General features: G+C 52.9%; 1 protein-coding gene across 1 annotated transcript in view; it reads left to right on the plus strand.

Annotated features, from left to right (window-relative positions):
* The window catches only part of slc23a4 (solute carrier family 23 member 4), a 102,311-nt gene that overhangs the window by 11,937 nt on the left and 73,335 nt on the right, over positions 1-17,039 (plus strand). The window contains exons 4-6 of the mRNA XM_070901656.1: positions 5,962-6,121; positions 7,087-7,268; positions 7,800-7,920. Of these exons, the coding sequence (XP_070757757.1) occupies positions 5,962-6,121; positions 7,087-7,268; positions 7,800-7,920 (463 nt within the window). The remainder of the gene's footprint in view (positions 1-5,961; positions 6,122-7,086; positions 7,269-7,799; positions 7,921-17,039) is intronic.

A 17,039-nucleotide genomic window follows, 5' to 3' on the forward strand; every position in this document is an offset into this window, starting at 1 on the left:
TCATCAACGTCTGCCCTTGTTGACAGTAGGCTCCCAAGATATGGAAAGTGGTCCACGTCATGGATCTTGATAATCGGGGGGCAGTACTGTGTGGCGGGGGCAGGTTGGTAGAGAACCTTTGTCTTACAGATGTTTAATGTAAAGCCCATACTCTCGTACGCTTTGGTGAAGGTGTTGACGATGGTTTGTGTTATATATGTGGACTTGTATTTACTCTGTACAGCCACCAGAGGGTTCATCGCCTGGAGTCCCAAGGGATCCCAAAATCACTTGGGAGCACAGGTATTTAAGGAGGCTTCACAGGTTGGAGAGGCAATCTGGAGACCTGCAATAAAGGACTAAGGTCACACTTTACTTTGAACTCACAGTGTTCAGCCTGACTCTTTCTTCATACACAACAGTTTGGAGTTCGACTTCTGAGTGTGCGCAAACGCATGTGTTGTCTGCATACTGTAATTCAATGTCAGAGGATGGGATGACCTTGGATCTGGACTGGAGGCAACGGAGGTTGAACAATTTCCCATTTGTTCTGTAGATTAGCTCCACTCTAGTGGGGAGCTTATTGAGGGTGAGATGGAGCATTGCAGCAAGGAAGATCGAAAAGAGTGCTGGTACGATGACACAGCCTTGCGTGACCCCGGTCCCACACGTGTATTGGGTCTGTGGTGGATCCGTTGGTCAGGATCACGGCTTGCATGTCATCGTGAAGCAGGCGGAGGATGGTGACAAATATTTGAGGGCAGCTGAATTTGAGGAGACTCCATAATCCCTCACGGTTGACAGCGTCGAAGGCCTTTGTGAGGTCAAAGAAGGCCATTGTCAGAAGTTGATGCTGCTCCCTGCATTTCTGTTGAATTTGACACGCAGTGAAGATCATGTCCATTGTGCCCCTTAGTGGGTGGAATCCGCATTGCGACTCTGGGAGGAGCTCCTCAGCCACTGGGAGAAGGCGATTGAGGAGAATTCTTGCGATGACTTTCCCTGTGGCAGACAGCCGGGAAACTCCTCTGTAATTACCGCTATCGGACTTGTCACCTTTCTTGAAGATGGTCACGATTACAACGTCTCAGATCCCCTGGCATGCTCTCCTCCTTCCAAATAAGAAAAATTAGTTCATGGATTCGCGCCAATTGTACTTCTCCGCCATGCTTTAGTACTTCGGCAGGGATTCCATCTGCTCCCGAGGCCTTGTTCTTCAGTTGTCAGATGGCCTTTGCAACCTCATGCCAGGCTGGGGTTGTGCCGAGGTGGTGGTGGGTAGCATGCTGCGGGATGGAGTCGAGGATACTCATGTTGAAGACTGTCTCGGTTAAGGAGATCTTAGAAGTGCTCATTCCAGCAGGCCCTGACTGCCTCTCTGTCCTTAATGAGTACCTCTCCATTCTTGGCGCGCAGTGGGGTAGGACCTTGGCTGCTTGTGCCGTAGGTGGTCTTGACTGCGCTAAAGAATCCACGCATGTCAAGGTTGTCAGCTAGTTGCTCGATCTCCTGTGCTTTTTCCACCCACCATCTGTTCTTTAGGTCGCGAGTTTTATGTTGGACCTCGGCCTTCAGACGTCTATAGAGCTGATTTCTTGCTCTCGAGTTGTGATGTTGCTTCCAGTTCAAGAATGCCTTGCGTTTGCGGCTTATTATTCCTGGATCACCTGGTCATTCTCATCGAATCAGTCTTGATGTTTCCTGGTGGAGTGACTAAGCATCTCCTCACAGGTGCCAATTATAGAGTCCTTGAGGGCAGACCAGGCACTGTGGACACTCTGCATCTCTGGATCACTGGAAGTCATCAGGTTGGTTGTGAGACGCTGCCTGAATAGGGCTTTCTTAGTAGGGTCTTTGAGTGCTCCAGCGTTTCTGTTGCCGCCGCTGTTTTGGGGCTACACTGATGGAAATAACAGCACGGATTAGGCGGTGGTCAATCCAGCAGTCATCAGCTCTTGTCATGGCGCGGGTGATGCGGACGTCCTTGCGGCCCCTCGCTCGGACAATGATGTAGTCTAGCAGATACCAGTGCTTGGAGCGAAGGTGCTGCCATGAGACCTTGTATTTGTGTCTCTGATGAAACAAGGTGTTGGTTATGACAAGACCATGTTCTAAGCATTTAGTCAGGAGGAGTGTACCATTGGAGTTGGTTTTCCCTACCACCTCTCTGCCAATCACACCTCTTGAAAGGTCTGTGTCCTTTCCAACTCTGGCGTTAAAATCGCCAAGGAAGATCAACTTGTTGCCTGTTTGGACTCGGGACAGGGACTGTTCGAGGCTGAAGTAGAATTCCTCCCTGATCTCGTCTGTAGCTTCCAGGGTTGGGGCGTACGCACTGATGACCATAGCGCACTGGTTCCGGGCTAGGGTGAGCTGAAGGGTCATGAGGCATTCATTTATCCCGCAAGGGAAGTCTCTGAGATGCTGAACTAGCTCATTTTTTATGGCGAAGCCTATCCCATGGAGCCAGCATTCTTCTTCTGGTTTGCCTTTCCAGAAGAAGGTGTAACCACCATCTTGTTCCTTGAGCTGGCTTTCCCTTGCCTGCCGGGTCTCGCTTAGGGTGGCGATGTCTATGTCAAATCGTCTGAGTTCCCGGGCAATGATTGTAGTACAGCGTTGCTGTCGCTGTTGGGGTTGTCCATGAGGGTCCTGATGTTCCAGGTCCCGAACTTCATTTTAAAGGGTGGAAGATGCCTGTACATTAATTATTTTAACGTGGGGTGGCCGTTGCACACCAGCTACCACACGGGCTTGACAGAGCAAGGTCTTGGTCCAATGGCAAGGGGATCCAAGATGATTGGAGACCAGGCTCTGCTGCATGGGCCTAGCACACACACACAAACGTATTCCTACTGCGCCCCTCCCTCCTTCCCACAGGTCCTGGGTTTCAGACAGTGTAGGCCTCCCGACCTCGCTGCTGGTCCATGCTGTGCCACTCCTGGGCCCCGACCTCGCTCCTGGGCCCCGTCCTCGCTCCTGGGCCCCGACCTCACTCCTGGGCCCCGACCTCGCTCCTGGGCTACACCTCTCCCAGGCCCCGTTCCTCCCAATCTCGATCCTGGACCTCTTGGATATTTAAGGATTAATAATCAAACTTGTTTGTATCTTGAAGCAATTGATTTTACAAAATAAACAGGATGACTTTAAGTGCCATGAGCAGAAAATGTGGCTTATCTTCTGCTTTTAGTGTTATATACGTGAAGTGCTGTGCAAGGAAGTAAGTGCTGGTAAAGACATCAACCATGAGTTATTTAAGTATAACTTTAGTGGCTAGTGTAATAGACATAGGCAGAGTGCTCCATTAACTAGAGTATAGAAAGGAAACATAGAAACATAGAAAATAGGTGCAGGAGTAGGCCATTCGGCCCTTCTAGCCTGCACTGCCATTCAATGAGTTCATGGCTGAACATGCAACTTCAGTACCCCCTTCCTGCTTTCTCGCCATAACCCTTGATCCCCCTAGTAGTAAGGACTTCATCTAACTCCCTTTTGAATATATTTAGTGAATTGGCCTCAACAACTTCCTGTGGCAGAGAATTCCACAGGTTCACCACTCTCTGGGTGAAGAAGTTTCTCCTCATCTCGGTCCTAAATGGCTTACCCCTTATCCTAAGACTGTGACCCCTGGTTCTGGACTTCCCCAACATTGGGAACATTCTTCCTGCATCTAACCTGTCTAAACCCGTCAGAATTTTAAACGTTTCTATGAGGTCCCCTCTCATTCTTCTGAACTCCAGCGAATACAAGCCCAGTTGATCCAGTCTTTCTTGATAGGTCAGTCCCACCATCCCGGGAATCAGTCTGGTGAATCTTCGCTGCACTCCCTCAATAGCAAGGATGTCCTTCCTCAAGTTAGGAGACCAAAACTGTACACAATACTCCAGGTGTGGCTAATAAATCTGCTCTGCAAAGGATACGAGAACAGTTAAGTCAGGAAGACTTGTTTGAGAAAAGTATCTTTGAAGTAAACAACTATGACTGTCTTCAAAGGATTCAGGAACAGATACATCATGAGGTTTTATCTATGACATGTATCTTTGATTTAGGCAAAATAAGGTGTATAAAGGAGCATGGTTTTCAACAATTCGTCGGAGGGGTCGAAAGATGGAACCAGAAACTGAAAGCCACTCTCTGTGTATAGATAAATTGATTATCAGTGTTGTATATGAATAAAGTCTGTTACGTATACTCCACCATCAAGGGTCTCATGCTTACTCGAAGCAGGTTGTTGTGAGCCATAGAAGAAAGGATGTTCACACACAGTTAAAGAAGGCCTATCGCCACCTTCTCAAGGCAGCTAGGGATGGGCAGTAAATGCAGCGTTGCTAGCATTGCTCACATCCTGAGAACAAACACACAAAAAACCTTACCTTGGCAGTCATTGTGCTGGTGTACACTTGTCTTCCCAATGCACCAGGAGAGCCCTGCTGGCATCACCTTGAGATGTGATGCCTGACTAACCCTTCTGTTGGATGGTTCTCCAGAAGCACCACAATCACAGCATATCATGGTACAGCATGAAAGAAGTCATGCCAGTGTAATCAGGCGACAACGTTGCCTGTTTGGCCGCATCAGCCAAGATGCAACTAACCATTTCTGCAGGTCTTGGCATACCTTCCTTGCTACGAGCAGGGGAACCTGCTTCTCAGGGTCTGGGCCAGCAGAGGGGCAGATACCAAATGTAATGTTTGCACCTGTGAGTATGCTCACAGGTTTGTTGAGCTGTTGCATTGTGAGTGGCTTAGCCAGTCATGTGATGTTCACAAGACTCAATAAAACCCCTGTCAGTTGGGTCGAGATCATCCACGATGAGGTATGCAGTTGTGAGCCTAGTGGATGAACTGGTAATGTATAGTGTGATTGTTAAACCTTTGTTAATAAACCAACTAGTTATTAATAGCAATGTGTGATATGAATTCTGGAGCAAAGAACCCATGAAGCAAATACATTACACCGAGCAATGCCATTTGCTGTAAGGGCATGTGACTATCATTCAGCATAAAATTTGCACATATATGGTGACAGTAATGATCAGCCACAGCCTCAAACTTGGCTGCCTCTTCTTGAGCTTATGTGCAGTGCTGATTTATGGGATGATGCTGTGCATAGGAAAAGAGGGAAATCTCATGCAGCACTACTTTGACTTCAGTAGTCATCAGAGAGGAGATTGCTCTGTCAGTTCTCTACAGTTCCGTTCCCTTTATCTTAACCTGCCCCTTCTTAATCCCTGCCCCTTTCAGCTTTGTAAAGGATTAAAGGCCTTTTAACACTCACCAGCAGTTTGTCCCCCTCCCTTTAATTGTTCCCATCCTCTTAAATTTGACATGCACAATTTGTCTCTCCTACCAGTGGAGTCTTCCCTAGACCCATCTGTTTTGGCATCTCAGGGTCATTTTGATTGCCTTTATCTGGCTCCAAATGGGGTCAATAGCTGACATTGTAAACGGTTCGCTCTTTTGGGGATTTTACCCTATGCTCTAAAGCCTGGGATCTGTTGGGCAGCCAGGTAAAAGCAGACACACCAGCCCGCCGGCTGGTGGAATTGGGACCTACCTAGGAGTCCAGGCCTGAGTCTTAGCCTAGACCTCCCAAAGTTAAAGGCAGGCAGAATTTAGAAATTGACCCCCATTATCAGGTGACTGGATGATCCCACCAAAAGACCACTGGGGTTGGGCTGCCGGGACCTATTAAAGCAGCGGGCCTCTGTTACATCAGAGGGCCTCTCAATACCCGCGATCTCCAGTTCCGGTGGGCATAAGGGATGTGCCAATGGTGTTTCATGCGCTTGCATCATTATAAATAAAATAGGGAACCTTTCTCAATCTGGGATAGTCTGGTGGGATCAGCAGCAAAGGTCACTTATGCCAGGATTGAAACGTTTCAGGCCCACTGTATAAAATAACATTCCCTAAAAATGGCATTAACTTGTCATATCTGCTGTAACAAAGAGAGTTAACCAATGTGCTGTGTTTGTTTCAGGTTGCCGATTCTTCAAGGAGGGACATTTGCTTTCCTAACTCCTACCATGGCCATGCTGTCCTTGCCCCAATATAAATGCCCAGAATGGACCTACAACAAAACACTAGTCCATACCAATGATTCTATCTTCATTGAAGTCTGGCAGACACGCTTACGAGAGGTACTTCAGAAAATAGAAACTTATTTTTGGGGAGACTGGTTGGCACAGTGGATTAGTGACCTTTCACCTCGAGAGCCTGGGCTTGAATCTAGTCCAGACTGGTGAGCTGAATGTTTCCTCTGTATGGTTGCTTTAAGGGTTCCGTGTGCAAGGGGGTTGGCAGATTTAACCTGGTTCCAAATGGTCTTAGCTTCGAATATGACATTAAATTGGTAATTTCACTCACTGGCTGATGTGGGAAACAGGATATCATATTCGTGTAGAAAGGGGATATTCTACTGAGATAGTGTAAAGGGAGCTTTACTCTGCATCTAATCATGCCTTACTTGATCTGGGAGCACTTCGTTCTAACTGTGTGCCTGAAGTGAGAAAATGTTCAATTTCACAGTGTTGACATCACTCAGCAAATATTTCAGCAAAAATATTAGAAGAAACTTATTTTTATTTAGTACTCTTTCAAAGAACCGGCACAGACACAATGGCCGAATGGCCTCCTGCGCTGTAGGATTCTGTGATGTTGATGAGGGGGAGAAGGAACTTGTTACACAATGGAATGACATACTGTTCTTTTATCTTACACAGGGGCCCAACCCATATGCTTATATTCATTTACTCCATGAATTTCACTTGTGAAAGTGTTCACCTATTGTGCATCATATTTTTACAATGACTGAGCAATGCGATGGCTTGGTTGATTTAACTCTAAAGCATTACATTTTTCTCTGAATCCGTACTGAAGGTTTTCATGACACAATCCCAGACTTTGTTTTCCATTCTGAGCCTGGAGATGTGAATGATAGAGTAGAAAGCATATTTCCCATTTCCATTTTTACAGTTAATGAAGAGTTAATGAACCATTCTCAGAATGCTGGAATTCTATTTTTTGCTGTATTTTCCTCCTTGCTTTCATAATACTGTACAAGACAAATCTAGTCATGGTAACCGGATAATCTCATTCTTTGCAGATCCAAGGAGCAATTATGGTGGCAGCCTGTTTTCAAATAGTTGTGGGATTTTCTGGTTTGATTGGATTTTTAATGCGGTACATTGGTCCTTTAACCATTGCTCCGACCATCTCTCTGATTGGACTAGCCTTGTTTGATTCAGCTGGGAATGATGCAGGGACCCACTGGGGTGTGTCAGGCATGTAAGTACTCAATAGTGTCCCCCTCTCCTTTTATAGGGGGCACTTGTAAATTATGTTTTTAGAGTCCAAAAAAAACAATAAAAAATCTACAAAAATATAAAAAAAACAAAAAAAAAAGGGCCTTGCGAAATGTTTGGAGTGTCCCCCAGATCGGAGGTCACTTGACTTAATGTTTATTTGTCTCCTTTAAAAGAGTTGTAAGTACTCAAAACTACCACTAAATAGAAGGGTTGTAACTAAGTACTTAAATTTAACACTATGTAGGATGTCTGTAACTCATCAAAATCAATACTCATTCGAGGGGCTGTAACTATCAACTAAGCAAGATAACAAAGTGTTGAATCTGTCATTTATGAAGATCTCAGTGTGGCAATATCCACCCTAGACTGAATGCTGGGTATTGGGCAACCTCCTGTCAAACTCGAGCAACTCATTTCCAGTTACTCAGACCAGGATTAATGGAGCTGCTTTAGGAAATGTTTCAAATCCATACGAATTCTAACATTCCTTGTTACTTAAATTGTATTTCAGGACTACAGGCTTCATTATAATATTCTCCCAATATCTGCGGAGTGTGCCAGTACCTTTTCCTGCTTTTAGCAGGAGCAAAAAGTGTCATATTTATTGGATGAACATATTCCAGATATTCCCGGTATGTATCAATAATAGTTACAATTATAACTTTAGTTCTTATAAATGTTAGAATAAAACAACAAATACCATCGTCATGAACATCCTGCAACTGATAACGTATGTAAGGAACACTATCATCATCCTTACTTTTTTGATGAATTTTGTGCTCATAATTGAGGGATATTGGTGCTGGAAAATGGAATACTTTCCTATTCAGGCATCCGTATCAACAGTAAGCACTCTCAGATCAGGTATAGCACAGTTAGATGCAAAGCAAGGCTCCTTCTACCCTGCCCAAATATTGGCACGGATTTTCCAGGGCCTACGGGTGTGTACGAATCTTCTTGACAGATCATCCACATTCCGGGAAAAAGGTATTCGTGGGCGGAGAGTTGGACCCATGAATGTCCGTGAAATTCTTACACCTGGTAAAAGCAGCGTAAGAGTTTAAATGAACATAAAAATACCTTTTAAAAAATTATTTAAACATAAAAAACTTGTAAAATAAGTTCAGGTTATTTTTAGCCCCTTTAAAACATTTAAATTTATTTTCCAAAAAATTATATTTTTGTTTTAAATATTTAATTAACTGCATTTTAATTAGTTTAAAATATGTAATTTTTTAAATTTATTTGGTATATAAATGTGTTTATGTTTACGAAAATGGAATTCCCATAAGCATGAATGGGAATCCCCTTTCATTGGTTGGGCTGGCCCACATGATCACAGGGGCACTTGCGAACCACCTGCACCCCTCGGGTACGTGGGCCTTTATGCGTGTCTTTGCGTAAAGGCCCAGGAGCACGAGTCTCAGTGGATACTGAGGAAGAACATAGGTGCGGACAAATTCGGACTGGTTGATGCCGCACAGCTTCAACCTCAGAAAAGCATCCCCATCTTCGCCAGTGTGATAATCTTCCATTTCTCTCACTAGGAATAATAGAACCATAGAATGGTTACAACTCAGAAGAAGGCCATTCGGCCCATCGAGCCCATGCCAACTCTCAGCTAGACCCACTCCCCTGCCCTTTCCCCGTAATCTCTGAATGAGATTCGCAGTTTAGTGTCTCTGAGCATTACATTACAGCAATTAAATCCTGTGGGCCCAATTCCACTACGAACTAAATTGACACTAGTCCAACTCATTTCACATAGGACTCTTCCAGTCTCCAACAGAGGCACATGATTGCGCTCTCCCCATTGCCTTGTATCTTCCTCTGCTTCGAATGTTTATCCAAGTTTCCCACAAAAGATGCAATGACCTCTGCCTTTTCAAAAAATTCGATGCTCCAACAACCCGTTGTATAATGACATTTCCTAAATTCTTTCCTCATTTTCTTAGTGGCAATTTTAAATTATGGATGCCTCATCATTGATTCCCCAATCAGAGGAATTTAGTTGTTCCCTATTTATGCTATTAAAATCCTCATTATTTTAAAAATCTCAATGAAATCTCCTCTTGACCTTCTCTGCTCCAGTGGAAATATTTCACGTGTTTCCTCATTACTAGATTTCAATCTCTAACATTATGCTGGTGAATCTACACTGAATGCTCTCAGTGTCTTTAATGTCTTATCTATAATGGGGCACCCAAAACTGCATTCTATCTATATCCTAATGACTGTTTTGTATAATTTTATCATTGCTTCTTTAATCTTGTCCTCAATGTGCCTATTTATAAATCCAAAGTGCTAATGGTTTTTGTGGCTTAATCTACTTGCACTTGCACTTTCAGGGAGTTTTGTATTTAATGGGGTCCATTTTGCCAGAAATGAAAAATAGCATAGCAATAAGAACAATGAGTGATAATAATCTGAAATGGTCCCCTGCAAAGATTCCTTCATGTTTGATATGGTCCAGCACTGATCTTTACATGCCAACCTTGGCCTGTCGAGGTATGGTTGAATCTGATGAACCTGACGTTCTGAGCACAGGCAGCATGAGAAGCCCATTAAATTTACTTCAAAAGAAGGGTCGGGGAAACAGGTTATAGAATAGAGGGGTGTGGGGTTGGAGAAATTAAGTGTTGTAATTGTTCATTGGTAGAGCAAACTGCATTGAAGTGTGTACTGAAGGGAGACTATTTGACTGATGTCAAATAGATAAAAATTATGCAAAAGCAAAATACTGCGGATGCTGAAAATCTGAAATAAAAACAGAAAATGCTGGAAACACTCAACAGGGCAGGCAGCATCTGTGGAGAGAGAAACAGTTAACGTTTCAGGTCGACGACCTGTCATCAGAACATTCGGACGCAAAGTCAGCGAGCTGAAACATTAACTCTGTTTCTCACTAGGGAAAATTTATGTATGTTTTGTTATGTTGTTTTGATGGAAGCTATGTTTCTTTGACTGGAAACAGAGGGGTAATTTTAACCCACAAAAACAGATGGACTTGGGTGGGGTAGGAGGTTAAAAAGTAAAAAATCTGAAACAGGTACCCAACCCACCTCAAAACCCCACCCTGCCCCTCCCCATTTCTGGTTTTAACCGAGACGGTGCGGGAGCTGGGTCTGGAATTCATTTAAACAGTGTTTCTATTTTAACCCATGCTGGCCGGGTTCCCTGGGCCTCAGGTAAAATGAGGCCAGAAGTGCTGGATCCATAAGGTTAAGTGCCTTTACAGCGCTGCTTGTGGGCTAGGAGAAGCAGGAGTGTTTGTTCCCCCCCTCCCCGACCACCATCTCCCCTCGATCACCCTCTCCCCCCGATCACCATCTCCCAGCCGCCCCTCCCCCCGACCACCCTCTACCCCCGATCACCATCTCCGCCCGACCACCATCTCCCCCGAACGACCCTCTCCCCTCGATCACCCTCTCCCCTCGATCACCATTCCCTCCGACCACCATCTCCCCTCGATCACCCTCTCCCCCTGATCACCCTCTCCCCTTGATCACCATTCCCTCCGACCACCATCTCCCCCTGACCACCACTCCCCCGAACCACGCTCTCCCCTCAATCACCCTCTCCCCTCGATCACCATCTCAGACCCGCCCCTCCCCCCGACGACCCTCTCCCCTCGATCACCATTCCCTCCGACCACCATCTCCCCTCGATCACACTCTCCCCCCGATCACCATCTCCCCCCGACCACCCTCTCCCCCCGACCACCATCTCCCACATCCCCCTCTCCCCCCGATCACCATCTCTCCCCGACCACCATCTCCCACCTCCCCCTCTCCCCCCGACCACCATCTCAACCCAACCACCATCTCCCCCCAATCACCATCTCCCCCCGACCACCATCTCCCCTCGACCACCATCTCCCACCTCCCCCTCTCCACCCGATCACCATCTCCCCCCGACCACCATCTCCCCTCGACCACCATCTCCCACCTCCCCCTCTCCACCCGATCACCATCTCCACCCGATCACCCTCTTCCACCTCCCCCTCTACCCCCGATCACCATCTCCCCCTGACCACCATCTCCCCTCGATCACCATCTCCCCTCGATCAGCATCTCCCACCCGCCCCTCCCCCCGACCACCCTCTCCCCCCGACCACCCTCTCCCCCCGACCACCATCTCCTCCCGATCACCATCACCCCCGATCACCCTCTCCCCTCGATCACCATCTCCCCCCGACCACCATCTCCCCCCGACCACCATCTCCCCCCGACCACCCTCTCCCCCCGACCACCCTCTCCCCCCGACCACCATCTCCCCCCGACCACAATCTCCCACCTCCCCCTCTCCCCCGACCACCATCTCCCCCCGACCACCATCTCCCCCCGATCACCATCTCCCCGCGACCACCATCTCCCACCTCCCCCTCTCCCCCGACCACCATCTCCCCCCAAGCACCATCTCCCCCCGATCACCATCGCCCCCCGACCACCATCTCCCCTCGATCACCATCTCCCCCCGATCACCCTCTCCCCCCGACCACCCTCTCCCCCCGACCACCCTCTCCCCCCGATCACCATCTCCCCCCGACCACCCTCTCCCCCCGACCAACATTTCCCCTCGATCACCATCTCCCCTCGATCACCATCTCCCCTCGACCACCATCTCCCACCTCCACCTCTCCCCCCGACCACCATCTCCACCCGACCACCCTCTCCCCCCGACCAACATTTCCCCTCGATCACCCTCTCCCCCCGACCACCCTCTCCCCTCGACCAACATTTCCCCTCGATCACCCTCTCCCCCCGACCACCCTCTCCCCCCAACCACCATCTCCCACCTCCCCCTCTCCCCCCGATCACCATCTCCAATCCATCACCATCTCCCCTTGATCACCCTCTCCCCCCGACCACCCTCTCCCCCCAACCACCATCTCCCACCTCCCCCTCTCCCCCCGACCACCATCTCCCACCTCCCCCTCTCCCCCCGACCACCATCTCCCCTCGATCACCATCTCCCCCCGACCATCATCTCCCCCCGACCATCATCTCCCCTCGATCACCATCTCCCCTCGCCTCGATCACCATCTCCCCCCGACCACCATCTCCCCCCGACCACCATCTCCCCCCGACCACCATCTCCCCCCGATCACCATCTCCCCCCGACCACCATCTCCCCCCGATCACCATCTCCCACCTCCCCCTCTCCCCCCGATCACCATCTCCACCCGATCACCCTCTTCCACCTCCCCCTCTCTCCTCGATCACCATCTCCCCCCGACCACCATCTCCCCTCGATCACCATCTCCCACCTCCCACTCTCCCCCCGATCACCATCTCCCCCCGACCACCATCTCCCACCTCCTCCTCTCCCCCCGATCACCATCTCCCCCGACCACCATCTCCCCTCGACCACCATCTCCCCCCGACCACCATCTCCATCCGACCACCATCTCCCCCCGACCACCATCTCCCCCCGACCACCATCTCCCCCCGATCACCATCACCCCCGATCACCATCTCCCCCCGTCCACCATCCCCCACCTCTCCTTCTCCCCCGACCACCCTCTCCCCCCGACCACCCTCTCCCCCCGACTACCATCTCCCCCCGACCACCATCTCCCCCCGACCACCATCTCCCACCTCCTCCCGCCCCCCAGATCACCATCTCCCCCCGACCACCATCACCCCCGATCACGCTCTCCCCTCGATCACCATCTCCCCTCGATCACCATCTCCCCCTCCCCCTCTCCCCTCGATCCATCTCCCCCCGACCACCATCTCCCACCTCCCCCTCTCCCCCAACCACCATCTCCCCCCGACCACCATCTCCCATCGATCACCTCCCATCGACCACCCTCTCCCCCCAACCACCCTCTCCCCCTGACCACCATTTCCCCTCGATCACCATCTCTCCCCGACCACCCTCTCCCCCCCGATCACCATCTCCCCTCGATCACCCTCTCCCCCCGACCACCATCTCCACCTGACCACCATTTCCCCTCGATCACCATCTCCCCCCGACCACCATCTCCCCACGACCACCATCTCCCACCTCCCCCTCTCCCCTCGACCACCCTCTCCCCCCGACCACCCTCTCCCCCCGACCACCATCTCCCCCCGACCACCATCTCCCCTCGATCACCCTCGCCCCCGACCACCATCTCCCCCCGACCACCATCTCCCTCCGACCACCATCTCCCCTCGATCACCCTCTCCCCCCGACCACCATCTCCCCCCGACCACCATCTCCCCCCGACCACCATCTCCCTCCGACCACCATCTCCCCTCGATCACCCTCTCCCCCCGACCACCATCTCCCCCGACCACCATCTCCCCCCGACCACCATCTCCCCCCGACCAACATTTCCCCTCGATCACCATCTCCCCTCGATCACCATCTCCCCTCGACCACCATCTCCCACCTCCACCTCTCCCCCCGATCACCATCTCCCCTCCATCACCATCTCCCCTTGATCACCCTCTCCCCCCGACCACCCTCTCCCCCCAACCACCATCTCCCACCTCCCCCTCTCCCCCCGACCACCATCTCCCACCTCCCCCTCTCCCCCCGACCACCATCTCCCCTCGATCACCATCTCCCCCCGACCATCATCTCCCTCCGACCATCATCTCCCCTCGATCACCATCTCCCCTCGCCTCGATCACCATCTCCCCCCGACCACCATCTCCCCCCGACCACCATCTCCCCCCGACCATCATCTCCCCCCGATCACCATCTCCCCCCGACCACCATCTCCCCCCGATCACCATCTCCCACCTCCCCCTCTCCCCCCGATCACCATCTCCACCCGATCACCCTCTTCCACCTCCCCCTCTCTCCTCGATCACCATCTCCCCCCGACCACCATCTCCCCTCGATCACCATCTCCCACCTCCCACTCTCCCCCCGATCACCATCTCCCCCCGACCACCATCTCCCCCCGACCACCATCTCCCCTCGATCACCATCTCCCCTCGACCACCATCTCCCCTCGACCACCATCTCCCCTCGACCACCATCTCCCCTCGACCACCATCTCCCCCCGACCACCATCTCCCCCCGACCACCATCTCCCCTCGACCACCATCTCCCCCCGATCACCATCTCCCCTCGACCACCATCTCCCCTCGACCACCATCTCCCACCTTCCCCCTCCCCCCGACCACCATCTCCCACCTCCCCCTCTCCCCCTGACCACCATCTCCCACCTCCCCCTCTCCCCCCGACCAACATTTCCCCTCGATCACCATCTCCCCCGACCACCATCTCCCCCCGACCACCATCTCCCCCGTCCCCCTGACCACCATCTCCCACCTCCCCCTCTCCCCCCGACCAACATTTCCCCTCGATCACCATCTCCCCCCGACCACCATCTCCCTTCGATCACCATCTCCCCCTCCCCCCGACCACCATCTGCCCCCGACCAACATTTCCCCTCCCGACCAACATTTCCCCTCGATCACCATCTCCCCCCGATCACCATCTCCCCCTCCCCTCGATCACCATCTCTCCCGTCCCCCCGACCACCATCTCCCCATGACCACCCTCTCCCCCGACCAACATCTCCACCCGACCACCCTCTCCCCCCGACCAACATCTCCCCCCGACCACCATCTCCCACCTCCCCCTCTCCCCCAACCACCATCTCCTCCCGACCACCATCTCCCATCGATCACCTCCCATCGACCACCCTCTCCCCCCAACCACCCTCTCCCCCTGACCACCATTTCCCCTCGATCACCATCTCTCCCCGACCACCCTCTCCCCCCGATCACCATCTCCCCCTGACCACCATTTCCCCCCGACCACCCTCTCCACCCGACCACCCTCTCCCCCCGACCACCATTTCCTCCCGACCACCCTCTCCCCCCGACCAACATCTCCCCCCGACCACCATCTCCCCCCGACCACCATCACCCCCCGACCACCCTCTCCCCCCGACCACCATCTCCCCCCTATCACCATCTCCCCCCGACCAGCATTTCCCCTCGATCACCATCTCCCACCTCCCCCTCTCCCCCCGACCACCATTTCCCCTCGATCACCATCTCCCCCGACCACCATCTCCCCCCGATCACCATCTACCCTCGATCACCATCTCCCCCGACCACCGTCTCCCCCCGACCACCATTTCCCCTCGATCACCATCTCCCCCCGACCACCATCTCCCCCCGACCACCATCTCCCCCCTGACCACCATCTCCCACCTCCCCCTCTCCCCCCGACCACCATCTCCCCCCGACCACCATCTCCCTTCGACCACCATCTCCCAACTCCCCCTCTCCCCTCGATCACCTTCTCCCCCCGACCACCATCTCCCCCCGACCACCATCTCCCCCGACCACCATCTCCCCCCGACCACCATCTCCCCCCGACCACCATCTCCCCCCAACCACCATCTCCCACCTCCCCTCTCCCCCGATCACCCTCTCCCCCCGACCACCCTCTCCCCCCGACCACCATCTCCCCCCGACCACCATCTCCCCCCGACCACCCTCTCCCCCCGACCACCATCTCCCCCCGACCACCCTCTCCCCCCGACCACCATCTCCCCCCGATCACCCTCTCCCCCCGACCACCATTTCCTCCCGACCACCCTCTCCCCCCGACCACCATCTCCCCCCGACCACCATCTCCCCCCGACCACCATCTCCCCTCGATCACCATCTCCCACCTCCCCCTCTCCCCCCGACCACCCTCTCCCCCCGACCACCATTTCCCCCCGATCACCATCTCCCCCCGACCACCATCTGCCCCCTCCCCCTCTCCCCTCGATCCATCTCCCCCCGACCACCATTTCCCCCCGATCACCATCTCCCCCCGACCACCCTCTCTCTTCAATCACCCTCTCCCCCTGACCACCATCTCCCCCCGTCCACCATCTCCCCCCGACCACCATCTCCCCCCGACCACCATCTCCCCTCGACCACCATCTCCCACCTCCCCCTCTCACCCCGACCACCATCTCCCCCCGATCACCATCTCCCCTCGACCACCATCTCCCCTCGACCACCATCTCCCCTCGACCACCCTCTCCCCTCGACCACCATCTCCCCTCGACCACCCTCTCCCCTCGACCACCATCTCCCCTCGACCACCCTCTCCCCTCGACCACCCTCTCCCCTCGACCACCATCTCCCCTCGACCACCATCTCCCCTCGACCACCATCTCCCCTCGACCACCATCTCCCCTCGACCACCATCTCCCACCTCCCCCTCTCCCCCCGACCAACATTTCCCCTCGATCACCATCTCCCCCTGACCACCATCTCCTTCCGTCCACCATCTCCCCCCGACCACCCTCTCCCCCCGACCAACATTTCCCCTCGATCACCCTCTCCCCCCGACCACCCTCTCCCCCCAACCACCATCTCCCACCTCCCCCTCTCCCCCCGATCACCATCTCCCCTCCATCACCATCTCCCCTTGATCACCCTCTACCCCCGACCACCCTCTCCCCCCAACCACCATCTCCCACCTCCCCCTCTCCCCCCGACCACCATCTCCCACCTCCCCCTCTCGCCCCGACCACCATCTCCCCTTGATCACCATCTCCCCCCGACCATCATCTCCCCCCGACCATCATCTCCCCTCGATCACCATCTCCCCTCGCCTCGATCACCATCTCCCCCCGACCACCATCTCCCCCCGATCACCATCTCCTCCGACCACCATCTCCCCCCGATCACCATCTCCCCCCGACCACCATTTCCCCCCGATCACCATCTCCCACCTCCCCCTCTCCCCCCGATCACCATCTCCACCCGATCACCCTCTTCCACCTCCCCCT

Source organism: Pristiophorus japonicus, chromosome 15 (genome assembly GCF_044704955.1).
Source record: "Pristiophorus japonicus isolate sPriJap1 chromosome 15, sPriJap1.hap1, whole genome shotgun sequence".
In the NCBI taxonomy this organism is placed as follows: Eukaryota; Metazoa; Chordata; class Chondrichthyes; family Pristiophoridae; genus Pristiophorus; species Pristiophorus japonicus.